At 42.0% G+C, this 13,980-nt stretch overlaps 1 protein-coding gene across 4 annotated transcripts in view; it reads right to left on the reverse strand.

Annotated features, from left to right (window-relative positions):
- The window catches only part of SUCO (SUN domain containing ossification factor), a 481,248-nt gene that overhangs the window by 78,427 nt on the left and 388,841 nt on the right, over window positions 1–13,980 (reverse strand). For all 4 annotated transcript variants that reach the window (XM_069231978.1, XM_069231976.1, XM_069231977.1 and 1 more), the window contains one exon: window positions 4,158–4,262. In XM_069231978.1, the coding sequence (XP_069088079.1) occupies window positions 4,158–4,262 (105 nt within the window). The remainder of the gene's footprint in view (window positions 1–4,157; window positions 4,263–13,980) is intronic.

A 13,980-nucleotide genomic window follows, 5' to 3' on the forward strand; every position in this document is an offset into this window, starting at 1 on the left:
ATTTTGGACACCAACCTCACCACGAAGTCTCAGGTCAACGCAGTCACCTCCTCATGCTTCCATTTCTTCTGCCTGCTATGTACAATCTTCTAGTGGCTCCCACCGGACACCAGACTACCATCAAGCAAGCCCTAATCACAAGCAGATTTGACTAAAGCAATGTACTCAGTGCCAGCATCCCACCCCATCTCCTTCACAGACTTAAAATATGCACGTCGCTGCCACCAGACGCGTCTTCGACCTACCACCCTGAACCCACACCACACAACTCATCAGAGAGCTCCACTGACAACCCACCTAGAAGCGCTGCGAGTTCAAACTTCTCACACATGCATTCAAGTCACTACACAACATGGAACCCGCATTCCTCATTCACCTGCTTCCCTTCCACCAACCCATCTATGCTCATCATCACTCTCACTTTTACACATATACGCCGCATCCACAAAAGCAGAACAGGAGATTGATCATTCTCCTACCAAGTTGCCAAATCCTGGCGCAATCTCCCCCAACACATCAGGGCCTCCTTAATTCTTGAATTTCACAAGAATCTGAAGATCTGGCTATCCAATTAGTCTTCTTGAAGGGCCATCAAGACTGTATTTATTCAGGCCCAGCCTTACCACATGCCTGCACTCATCTACTTTACACCTGGATACCCTCACAGGTGACAAGCAGTGCTCTAAAAATCCACCTTGCATGACATTACACATCTATCAACACTTGAACAAGGGAAGAATGGACTTCATATGTAACAAGGAGTATTCTGCTTCCACACATTTATAAAGTAAGATGATTCATTGGAGAGTTATTGTTTCTATCAGTAGTTTACTGATTTGCACCCCCCAGTCTATTAAGGAAGCACCTGTCACTGTGGGCTGAGATGGCAGGTGCTGCTCAAAAGTAGGTTCATTAATCTTGCTCCTGTCTAAAGACCACCTTCACAAAAAAAGTATTTACACAAAGCAGCAGCTGGCAAGGTCAATGTTTTCACAAGTGCTCTGGACATTGAGCATGTAAGATCTTCAAGCTCTCTTGCAGAGGTATCATGTGAAGGGGTAAATTAGGCACAGTGGAGATGAGATAGGCCACCTAGCTGAGGAGAGATGAAACCTGTTTGTCACTGAACAGCTTTAAACAATTTCTTTTCTGGATTTCCTTGATTGCAAAGCTGTTTTTATTTATCACAATTTCTTGATACTGGAACGTCTTCACTGGGGTTGATGAAGATTTGTTAAGTAATACTTGATGACATACACTAATTTTTTTTTTTTTCTTCAGAGCCAATCCTCCAGGTGAGCTATCAGTATGCAGAACTATGAATTTTGCAGCTCTGAAGGGTTCAATTAATCTCCTTGATGCAAGTGCGTACAACTTGGTGCTGGGCTAGCATTTGGATTGCTGATCTCTCCAAAACAAGGCTGGACTCCCACTCATCCACTTTGTGGTCCCTTGGAACACAAAGGCCAGCCCTTGCTCCTCTGTGACTTGAGCACTGCCTTGATTTTTTTGATAATGTTGAAGTGTTTAACAGTCTTTTTAATGTTACTGTTGGAACTGGGGACTTGAAAGCTAGAAGAAACTCCATAAAAGCTCCTTTATGTCATAGTGGAAGAATTTCTAAATTCCTTTCATCATGATACTCATCTGGCATCACTGATCTATGACTTCTGGTATCAATGACCATTGAGAGATGCTGGTAGGGACAACGTGTGCACAGTGGCATAAAGTACTATGAAGATAGAGGAAGCCATTGAACCCACAAGTGATGCAATACAAGCAACTGTCAATCAGGATCGCTCTGAAAGGAGGACACACGTTTGATCCTCTTTACTGTTTTGCTGTGCAGCTGCCTAAGTTTATCTGGAGCTCTACATTCTAGAAGACAAAGGTCACCTGAACATCCTAACCAAACAAGTTAGAGAGCACTCAATTTCTGGAGCCTATCATGAAATAGGTCTGGATAGATATATGCATTTTCTAAGACATGCTGTAATCAACACAATGCATGCAGATCAGGAGAATGGGAAGATTTCAGGAAAAATTCAATTTCTTTAAATAGGTAGGGTTGATTGTCTACTATAAACAATCTGTGCTTTTTTGTTTGGCAAAATGAAACTATATGACCTGGTGGACTGTAGGCAAATTCCAAACTCATTTTAGGTAATGGGGCTAAATATGAAAGTGGTAACATCCTGAATTTCCCTTTTTGTCATTTTCGTCTGAAATATTGAGGAAATTAATGGGTCTGAACTGTTCTTTCAATGTCTTTTTCACCATATCACATCAGGAGTAGATCCATTTTCTTCTTTTTTTAATTTAGGAACTCTTTCTGTAATACTGCTTTCAAGACGATCGTGTTCTCCCTGAACCAGATGGTGCAGATGTGACAGGTTTCTAGTTTCTGTGCGAAAAAGCTGGAGCAGAGGTTTGCAGACACTTTGCAGGAAGAGCCATGTGCTGACTGAGTAATCACATCATTCACTGCAATATAATGGTCACTTAATAAAATCTTGTTGATTTCTGGGTTAATATTCCACCAATATCTCCGGGTTTTCCCATAGGTTATCTATGGTACTTCAATTGCTCTTCTCAAGGAGGTGGCATCAGAGGAAGCAGTGTAAAAGAAGTGAGGACTTTTTTTTGTAACCGCCAGTACTACTAAACAGTGATTTGTAGGAATTGCATGTTTTTGTTGAGGTTAAGAAATATAGTATACCTGCAGGTATCTAAAAGGGGTATTTTACCTGTGGAACCAAAGATCAGTCATGTGTTTGAAGCTGAAAGGTCCCAAAGATGAACACTGAGCTCATGAAACAGTTGTAAAGATACTGACCTTTGCAGCAGCTCCAATTATTATATCACCAAATGTTGTCATATTATTCATTGGAGACACCAAAGATAGGAATAGTCAAAATATGAAAGGAAGTACATGCTCTATTTGAACTCAACTGGCCCTTTAGTGTCTCCTTAGTGATATGCAACTCCTATAAGGATCAGATTAGTCTCTCGAGCATCTGAGAGTACAACTCCTAAGCAAAGTTCTAATTCTATCCCAAAACAACTCATTCCTTCAATAATTCATCTTGGCTTGAAAAATGGGCTGGTATCTCAGTTGTGAAGCGGCTTTTTGTCAAGAGGAGAGACCAAAGAAATAAAAACAGTAGCTAGAATTGATCCTTGTAAATGTTCTGGCTCCCTAATCATTTGGTGACAGTACCTAAACACACTGACAAACAAGTCTTATAGGTGGGGGCTATCCAGAGCCAATGACTCTTTGAAATAAACATGCTGCTGTCAAAATACTTGTTGTTGAGAAGCAATTCAGGTTAAAAAGATAAATAATAATAATCTGTATATGTCGGACTGGGATGAGCAAATTACGAGATATGCAGGAATGGCTCTACTAGCCCTTCTGCATACCAGGTGCGCCTATGAAGTCAAATTTATTGCTCATGGGAAATTGTTTCCGTCTTCCATACGTCTATGAATGAAGGGGCTCGGCCATGATGCGAGTCCAAAACACAAATGATGCAAAATGTCTGTTTATATATTTGCTTTCTTTGCTTCCTTGGGAGGTATAGTTGTCACTTAACAAAGGAAAGATAGTTGAGGGAATTAACTCATGTAAATGTCACCCTACTACTCCAAAAACATTTAAATGGATAGCACTTATCAAAAGAGGTCCAAATAAAGCAAAAGGCTCTTTAGAAAGTGCACCAAAGTAAACCAGGGGATAGCCAAATGTTCAGGGAATACTTGCTTCACCTAATAGAAAAATTAATTGAGGATACTTGATACTTCACTATGTAGTAGGTCAAATTATCAGAATTGGGCAGGCTGATAATCAAAACACAAAACTTTCTAAATTCTAAACAGAATTGTCTTAAAGAAATTTACCATGGGAAATGCTGGACTGGCAAATCCTATTGGAAAAACAGACAGATGCAAATACAGTAGCCGAAAAAGTGAATGACGTGTTTCCTCTTATTTTGAAGGCACTGGTTTATGAACATGTTAAATGCTTACAAGTTAGGCGAAACAGACAAATGAAGGGATTTGTGTCATTGTCATTTTACAACAGTAATATGATAAACCAAATATTACATCATCAGCCAATGTTCTTACAAGGCAAAAAGAAACAAAGTACAAATTACCTCTCGCTTCAACTCTGAAACAGTTTCTGACAAATTGAAAACCAAGTGTGTCATGTTGGTGAGCTGGGATTGCAACAGCTGGATAGATTCTGTTTGTCGCTGGTCCTTAATGAAAAGAAATACAATTTCAGTTTTTCCTTCATAGGAGTTTCCCCCAGGACAAAATGTTTTTTTTAAAGCAGATTTAGCATGATTCACATTTCTGAACAAGACAAGTTAGTAAATTAGCATTTAACTTAAAATCAGTTAAGGTTAGATTTTAATGGCATAAACCTTTGCATGTTATCAAGGACCCGCATGCTTCTTTTTTTTTTTTTTTTTAACACAAACGTTATTGCATTTTACATTTTTTCAGTGACATTAGTATATTGAGCTTGTAGTAAAATATACAGGGAGTGCAGAATTATTAGGCAAGTTGTATTTTTGAGGATTAATTTTATTATTGAACAACAACCATGTTCTCAATGAACCCAAAAAACTCATTAATATCAAAGCTGAATATTTTTGGAAGTAGTTTTTAGTTTGTTTTTAGTTTTAGCTATGTTAGGGGGATATCTGTGTGTGCAGGTGACTATTACTGTGCATAATTATTAGGCAACTTAACAAAAAACAAATATATACCCATTTCAATTATTTATTATTACCAGTGAAACCAATATAACATCTCAACATTCACAAATATACATTTCTGACATTCAAAAACAAAACAAAAACAAATCAGTGACCAATATAGCCACCTTTCTTTGCAAGGACACTCAAAAGCCTGCCATCCATGGATTCTGTCAGTGTTTTGATCTGTTCACCATCAACATTGCGTGCAGCAGCAACCACAGCCTCCCAGACACTGTTCAGAGAGGTGTACTTGTTTCCCTCCTTGTAAATCTCACATTTGATGATGGACCACAGGTTCTCAATGGGGTTCAGATCAGGTGAACAAGGAGGCCATGTCATTAGATTTCCTTCTTTTATACCCTTTCTTGCCAGCCACGCTGTGGAGTACTTGGACGCGTGTGATGGAGCATTGTCCTGCATGAAAATCATGTTTTTCTTGAAGGATGCAGACTTCTTCCTGTACCACTGCTTGAAGAAGGTGTCTTCCAGGAACTGGCAGTAGGACTGGGAGTTGAGCTTGACTCCATCCTCAACCCGAAAAGGCCCCACAAGCTCATCTTTGATGATACCAGCCCAAACCAGTACTCCACCTCCACCTTGCTGGCGTCTGAGTCGGACTGGAGCTCTCTGCCCTTTACCAATCCAGCCACGGGCCCATCCATCTGGCCCATCAAGACTCACTCTCATTTCATCAGTCCATAAAACCTTAGAAAAATCAGTCTTGAGATATTTCTTGGCCCAGTCTTGACGTTTCAGCTTGTGTGTCTTGTTCAGTGGTGGTCGTCTTTCAGCCTTTCTTACCTTGGCCATGTCTCTGAGTATTGCACACCTTGTGCTTTTGGGCACTCCAGTGATGTTGCAGCTCTGAAATATGGCCAAACTGGTGGCAAGTGGCATCGTGGCAGCTGCACGCTTGACTTTTCTAAGTTCATGGGCAGCTATTTTGCGCCTTGGTTTTTCCACACGCTTCTTGCGACCCTGTTGACTATTTTGAATGAAACGCTTGATTGTTCGATGATCACGCTTCAGAAGCTTTGCAATTTTAAGAGTGCTGCATCCCTCTGCAAGATATCTCACTATTTTTGACTTTTCTGAGCCTGTCAAGTCCTTCTTTTGACCCATTTTGCCAAAGGAAAGGAAGTTGCCTAATAATTATGCACACCTGATATAGGGTGTTGATGTCATTAGACCACACCCCTTCTCATTACAGAGATGCACATCACCTAATATGCTTAATTGGTAGTAGGCTTTCGAGCCTATACAGCTTGGAGTAAGACAACATGCATAAGGAGGATGATGTGGTCAAAATACTCATTTGCCTAATAATTCTGCACTCCCTGTATGTGAAAGAAACAACATGTAACTTGTCTTATTCTTGACAATGCCCTACTCAAGAGAATTGTACTGCATTATCTTAAAGAGACAAAATGAACAAATATTTATTTGCAATCACAATAGTAAACCCATTAACTCCCCCTGCCCTTCCCCCCTCATTAGCTGACATACAAATGTGTCCATTTTAGTAGTATCGGGGATATTATCATATGGAAAACCGAAGAGTTGTGTGGAATCATATTGGCATGTAAAATGATCTATTAATATAGGATCTAGTGATCGCAGAGTAGTCAAAGAATGCTACCTGGGGGTCTTGGTCTGGACTTCGGCACATCATCCACTAGTTCAGACATCGCAGGTTGTAAAGTGGAATGGTGTTAAAGATGCTAAATCTATGGAGATGCCTTATGGTGTCCTAGTGAGGGCTATCGTCGTCGCTGTCTTGTAGGTTAAGTTTTTCTAACAAAGTGTCCCATTTTGGAGCTATTGGCCTTTTGGGGTGTCCCCTTTATTATTCACAGCGAATTGAAGCACTCTCTGCCAATCCCCATTGTTTTACTTCCTCCCCCCATTGGTGTATCGATGGGAGTCTAGAAGATCTGCAGTGGTGTGTAAGTAGCCTTATGGCCATGTCCACGAAACAGGAGGTCACAGTTTCTGATTTAGGCCCGGGATACAAGCCTAATATGCAACGTGCCAAGGTAAGCCGGTTATTCCTTCCTGTCAGACTTGCTAATGTCACTCCAATTTCGGTCCAGTAAGATCATAGGAATGGGCATGACCTTAGCGTATGGTACCATGGGCAGGATGCTGCGGCTGATGGGAAGATTAGATTCAGTCTATGTGGTGTGAGGTAGGCCCTATGAAATATTGAAAATTGAATAAATTTAAAGTGTGCTTTTCTGGAGATCTGTTTTGGATATCTTAGGAGGAAGTAATCAAAGTATTCCCTCCGGTGGTTGATGTTACAACGTCGCACATCCGAAATAGGTAAGTCAAAATGTTAAAATACACACAAGTATAATTCTGTGGAGGGTGCCAACCTGGTAAATAAACCCAACCACCACGGGTTTCAGAATGCACAGAGAGATTGGTGGCACTGTAAGGGAGCCACCTATGTCCCGCGCTGTAATAGACAAAATGTAGAGAAAAAAAGCAACCAGGGCACTCCTTAAATCATGAAAACAAAATAGGTAAATTCTCAGAGGAATTTATTAGTAAAACCTCCATGGTGATAACTTGATATTTATAAGTGATAGTACTGTCCATAGATTATAATACATGCCAAAAAGTTCGGTAACAGCCAACACGTGTTTCGTCCTCAGCGGACTTCTTCAAGGCTCATGAACTATACTGTAAATAAGAATAACACGTGTTTCGTCCTCAGCGGACTTTTTCAAGGCTGGAAACAAGAACAGATTGAAGCTCTTAAACAAGAAACATTCGCTACCAAGCGGTAGGTACATGTATAGATTAAGACCTTAATTGTAAATTGAAATAGTGGGAAACAGACATTTTTTATAAATCAAGTTAAAAGACCCATTGTAAGTAATGTACAATCAGAAATAGAGATAACCCATTCATACGTGGTGAGTTGTGTCCAAAGAATAATCCTTAAATGGCAAAGGTGGTATGTGACAGTAAGAAAAGCCCAGACATTGATCATTTGTGAATAATGAAAATAATAGCAACCATCACCAGAAAAAGTATGCTGCATGGGGTGTGAATTATTTCCAAGAGGAAGGGTCGTGCTAGAATTGAAATAGCATATACGTAAGTGATATGGCATGGTACCGTAGAAAGATAATAAAAATTACCTCATGAACTATACTGTAAATAAGAATCAAACAATGTTTTCATTAAGGCTCCACGTGAGAAGTCTAGAAAGGTAAAAAGGGCCCAAAAGAAAAGATAATTACTGATGTAAAGGACTCGAACGGATAAGAGTAAAAAATAGGGAAAGAAAAAAAGAGAAAATATATCAAGGTCAAAAATACGACCTACCAGGGAGACCGATGGGTTCTCCATCATAGTGGAAGTACCTTAATATTCCAACACGAGTATTATTTAAAGAAGTTAGCAAGCTACCATGTAGAGTGTATCCATGGTAGGAAGAACACTCAAGATACGGCCTTGGTGTAACCACTCTGTACGCGTGGAGCTAGGGAAATAAGGGAGAATGAATTCCGATTAAGATAATCGCATAGAGCCAAGAGCAACAACTAAAATGACTGTCAGGGAATTACTGTTGACTAAAGTAAAGGTGGGAAAAAATAAATATATATAAACAAATGTATTTATATTTAATACGGGTCTTTATTAATGTAGCTTAAGGTAAGACCAGAGGTGGCGGGCTACATCCCAGAAATAGCAGAAATTGGTCTCATGTCAAATAGCCGAAAAAGCCTTCGATTTCTGCGCACCGGAGCATGTAGTCAATAAAGTAAAAACCCATTACTTTAATTAGATTATATTGCGGAGCAAAATACATACAGCTAACAAAATATGCGGTCGAAGCACTTACCCGTGTTTCCCCAGGTTCCGGGAAACTACACACCAGTGTGTGTGCGCGATCGACAGCGCGTGGTAACGCTGCCGTGTGCAATCCGACAACAGAGCGTTTGAGGAGTAGCGGCGTGTGTATACGCATACTCCAAAAACAAAAAAAGGACTAACATCTAGTCCGCATTGCCGGATGGGAATGGGCACTACATGATAGGAGCACTTCATAGAAGCCATATTGAAAGTGTTGGAGCAGATACTAAATATCAATGTGAAACAATGATGGTGCGCAAGACCAAGGTCATATTATATGAAATTGAACAGCAGGCGAGTAGATGCCACCATTAATTATGTAAGATGTAAAAAGTGATATTGCGTGGAGACCACCTTGAAGAAGTCCGCTGAGGACGAAACACGTGTTATTCTTATTTACAGTATAGTTCATGAGCCTTGAAGAAGTCCGCTGAGGACGAAACACGTGTTGGCTGTTACCGAACTTTTTTGCATGTATTATAATCTATGGACAGTACTATCACTTATAAATATCAAGTTATCACCATGGAGGTTTTACTAATAAATTCCTCTGAGAATTTACCTATTTTGTTTTCATGATTTAAGGAGTGCCCTGGTTGCTTTTTTCTCTACATTTTATCTTAGGAGAAAGGACCATTCTTCATCTGTGAGTGCCTTATGTATGTCAAGCTCCCATCTATGCCTTAGGGAGTCTAGTGAAGTTCCCACATGTGACCCAAGTCCTCTGTATAACCATTTAATCAGGTGCCTTTCGTGCCCCATAGTGTGTAATGCCTGCAGGAGTTCATGTGTTTCAGACATGATGCCGTCTGGAGCCCAATAGCGGCGTTTATAGCCTATTATACTAGCGTGTGTTAAAAATAGAGTATTTGGCAGCCCATGCATTCGCATAAACTCAAGGTGTGGCATTAATACTCCTTCGGTGAATAGGGATCCTAGATTCAAATCTGTCTGTTGCGTCCAGGGACACAGCATTTTGTTCATGAGGATGTCTAGGGAGATGGGCAGACCACACAGGGGTATATGTGTGTAGTTCATGGCCAGCTTCCAATAGGAGAGTGCAACCTTCAGCAATAGAGGGCCATCTGGGAAAGGCGCGGAGCCCAGCCAGAGTAGAGTGTGTAATCTTCCATTTTGTAGCATGTAAGGAGTAAATCCAATTTCCTCCAAGTTATGACCCGCCAACCGGTATGCTAGCCATTGCAGCCGACTGGCTATACAATAGGATTTCATTTCTGGGGCTCCCACCCCCCTTTATCAGATAGTAATTGTAGTTTAGCTAGGCCGATTCTATGCCGGCCTAAGCTCCATATGGGATCCGTTACCAGCGTATTAAGCACAGCAAATATGCGTGGTGGTATCAAGATTGGTAAAGTTACAAAAAAGTATAATAACCGAGGTAGAAGGACTATAGTCAAGGGCAAAGTCTTCCAGAAGTTTACTTGTGAACGTAATGCTGTTATTGAACGACCAAGATTGCCATCTAGTAGACTGTCCAGACTATGGTACACCTGCACCCCCAAGTATCAAAACGAATGCGGGCAAGTTGTATTTGATATGGTCCAAATGTGATCTGAGGAGTAACAAACAGGCCACTAAAAGAAAAGGCATAGGATTTGTTGGTGTTTATCCACAAACCTGACAAACCACCAAAAGTGGTCGTAAGTTGCGCTGCCTCCATAAGGGGACACCGCATGTCTCTGAAGTAGAGGATCATGTAATCCACATATAGAGATATTGTGTGGAGCGATCTATCTGCATATATACCCCAGCTCTCTGTGCGTTGGCGAAAGCAGTAAGCCAATGATTCTACTTCTAGGACGAACAGTAAGGGCTGTGGGGGGCAGCCTTGTCTGGTGTCCTGTGTTATCGAGGCCGAAATATAAGCACCATTACCGGCTCCTGCTGTGGGGTTCGACTAAAGCAGTCTAACCCATCGGACATATAAAGGGGGTATGCCAAAGGCAGAAAGGGCTGCCAGCATGTAATCCCAGCTGAGGGAATCAAAGGCCTATTTGATGTCCAAGGAGAGGCAGCCAGCATATGGACTGAAGTTATGCGCGGCGTCCATGACATTAAATAATCTACGTATATTTAGGGAGGTGTTCCTCCGGGGCACAAAGCCACACTGGTCAGAATGTAATAAGCGTTGACGTAAGGGAAGTAATCGGCCAGCCAATACTTTACTAAGGATCTTGTATTCATTGTTCAAAAGTGAGAGAGGCCTATAGAAATCCCTTCCTGGTTTCAGGAGGGAGGTCACTAATGTCTCCCGGGTTGACTGAGGAAGCATACCTTTTTCTAACGAATCATAATATAATTTAATGAGGTGAGGGGCCAGAAGCGAGGAGTGTGTGGAATAAAATTCCACCAGTAAACCGTCCGTGCTTGGTGTTTTATTGCAGGCTAAATCCTTTATGACACCACATATCTCGATCGTGCTTATGGCAGCCTCTAGGAGTTTACAATCCGGGCAAAATAGGAAGTTGTCGCTATTGGGTCATTTACAGAGGGCGCTGTATATAGCTGTGTATAGTATGCTTGGAATGCTTAGTTAATTTCTGAATGGGTATATAGTGGGCCATGGGTCGGGGTATTATGTGAAGAATCGGGTAGGTGACTGTGTAGGTTTAATCAGACGGGCTAGGAGATTACCAGATCGATCCACCTCTGTATGTATTATATTGAGATACTCTCTATGGTCAATAAGACGTAGACACTCTAGTAGTTCGGTGTATGTTATAAGTGCTTCTTGGAGTTGAGAAGCCTCATCTGGATGATGTACGACTTTGTGTTCTAAGTGGGCTAGTCTGCTCTCTATCTGTGCAAGGGTGGGTAAAATCTCACCTGACTCCCACCAGCATCTTTGTATGGACTCAGCGTATTACCGCCTTGAAAGCCTCCCATTCAATCAGAGTAGACGAAGCAATAATAGTGTTGCCTGCAAAGTATGTGGTAATGGCTGTTTTAAGTGTGTCACAATATATTGTGTCCTCCAGCAGTGATGGCTGTAGTCGCAATGCAGTCGGAGCCGGGACACGTCCCTATATTAGTGTTATTTCTAACAGGTTATCATCAGATGTCTTGCCTAAATATATAGCATGGAATATCTGAGACTGAAGAGTAGAGGTACAGAGAAATCGGTCAAGACAGGAGTGTAAGACATGTGGGTGGGAATAAAATGAGTATTCTCTCATACGTGCATTGCAGCCACACCAGACGTCCACAAGGTCCCATCCCCTTGCCCAACATCGTAGGGCTTTTGCCTGTTTGATTGTGTTCACGGTTGGCAATGGGAGATTTCTATGTCAGTATCCATCACTGTGTTACAATCACCTTCCAGTACCCACGGAAGGTTTGCCCAATCCACTATTACTTTAGATAGGTAGACAAAGAACATGTCTTGTTCTGAACTGGGCGCATAGATGCAGCCTAGTACTATTGGTATTCCATCTAGGCTGCCTCTTAAGAATACATATTAGCCTTGCGTATCTATTTTGGATTCCTGATGTAGATAGGAGACACCTGCCTTAACCAATATTGCCGTTCCTCTCCCATAAGCGGAGTATGAAGTATGGACCCCTCCATTAGTTACGAGCTTTTGTGCTTCATGTAATGTGAGAAGAGTTTCCAGAAGGTAAGTGATAAGCGTTTTTCCACTACTCGGTGATGTTTGTGTCAAACCTAGCCCATGAACATTCCATGTGAGTATATTATAAGCATTAGGAGTTGTGATCATCATTATAAGAAGGATGATGTGTCCCCTGCCAGGAACAGTAGCCCTTGTTACTAATAATGTGTATGTCAGACTTATATTTTAACTGTAACTTCCCTAATACTCCAGCATGCAACGCCCTTTCGACCAAACCGTTAAAGTGAACCTAATAAAATGTACAACGTGGGTATTCGCCTTTGGTGGTGAAACCAGTGAATAATGCTCTGTTGAATGCTCACTATGTAGCCCACACAGAACGCTAAATAGGTGTCCGGGCCCGGACTGCTGTTAATGTTGTATCAAAAGCACACAGCCATTATACTTAAGTGTCATGTGTGGCATTCTTATCTGGTCCCCACAGCTTATGACAAACAGGGAAGCGAGGTACAAGATTACAGTGGTAACATTTAAACTAGTATGAATCATAAGAAAGAATCTTCTAGTAGTATCTATAGAGCATTCATACTAAAGGAGATAATTCGGTCTCACCTCTTCTCCAGCGGTTGTATGTTTTGCTTCACAGGTCATTTGCTGTCTGTGGCGTTATTGATGGGAACAGTGCCACACTGCCATCTGTGTCCGAGTCCAGAGTGCAGCCATCAGGTAAATTGTTACCTAGGGCAGCATGGCTGCGGTTGAAGGGCCACCGCGGAGATCAGGGCCTCCCGTTGGCGTGACCTAGCTTAACATGGGGATGGCCTAGCTCCCCCGCCTCGACGGCGGTGAGGGTGCCTGTGGGCCCCAGGGGTGGGAGGGGGCCCCCCATGAGGGTCCTTTTTTTGTGAATCTGATAAATTGTGGTCCATCCAACTGTGTGCAGCCTCTGGAGTGTCAAAAAAGTGGGAACGTTGGTCATAGATTATCTTGAGTTTTGCTGGGAAGATCATGGCATAGGTGATACTAGCTGTGAAAAAAGGTTTCTTCACGTATGCAAACATGGAGCACTGCTGCTTCACAGCACAGTGTAGTCTGGGAACAGGGAGACCTGTGTGTTATCAGCTATGAGTGGCGCCCTTTATCTGGCCACCTTAAGCATTTGATCTAGGTCTCTAGACTTCAACATTTTTGTCACGATGTGCCGCCACAGCGCGCCTGGCACCGGCTTACTCGTAGGCACTCTTGTGTGCTCTTTCCACTGTGAAGATGGACAATAGCCCTGTTGGGGACACCACAGTGCAGAGCCATTCCTCTATAAACTGTGTTTTGTGGGCTCCTTCCATTCCCTTCGGCATGCCAATAATGTGTACATTATTGCGATTAGCCCTTCCTTCCACATCATCTGCGTGTTCCTATAGTTGATCCACTTGCTTGCGTAACTGTGCTGTTATTAAGGTTTGTTCTGTTAGGCCCGGCTCAAGGATCACTCATGTCTTTTCTGCTGTCTGGACCCTGTCCATCAATTTACGGTGCTCATCCTTTATGATGCGGATATCTGCGGCGAGGGTGCCAAGTTGTATTTCCATTGCAGCTCTAGATTCTCTAATTTCTTGTAGGGTAAGATCTAGTTTATCCACAGGTGTTGTCTGGTCAGTGGCTGGTATTTGCAAGGGCTGCACTGATGAACAGTTTGAAGAAGGAGTATGAGGGTGGGGTAGCTTTTCTCGGCCTGGTAGTTTGGTTTTCGTG

The sequence above is a fragment of the Pleurodeles waltl genome, chromosome 4_2, assembly GCF_031143425.1.
Source record: "Pleurodeles waltl isolate 20211129_DDA chromosome 4_2, aPleWal1.hap1.20221129, whole genome shotgun sequence".
NCBI classification, from domain to species: Eukaryota; Metazoa; Chordata; class Amphibia; order Caudata; family Salamandridae; genus Pleurodeles; species Pleurodeles waltl.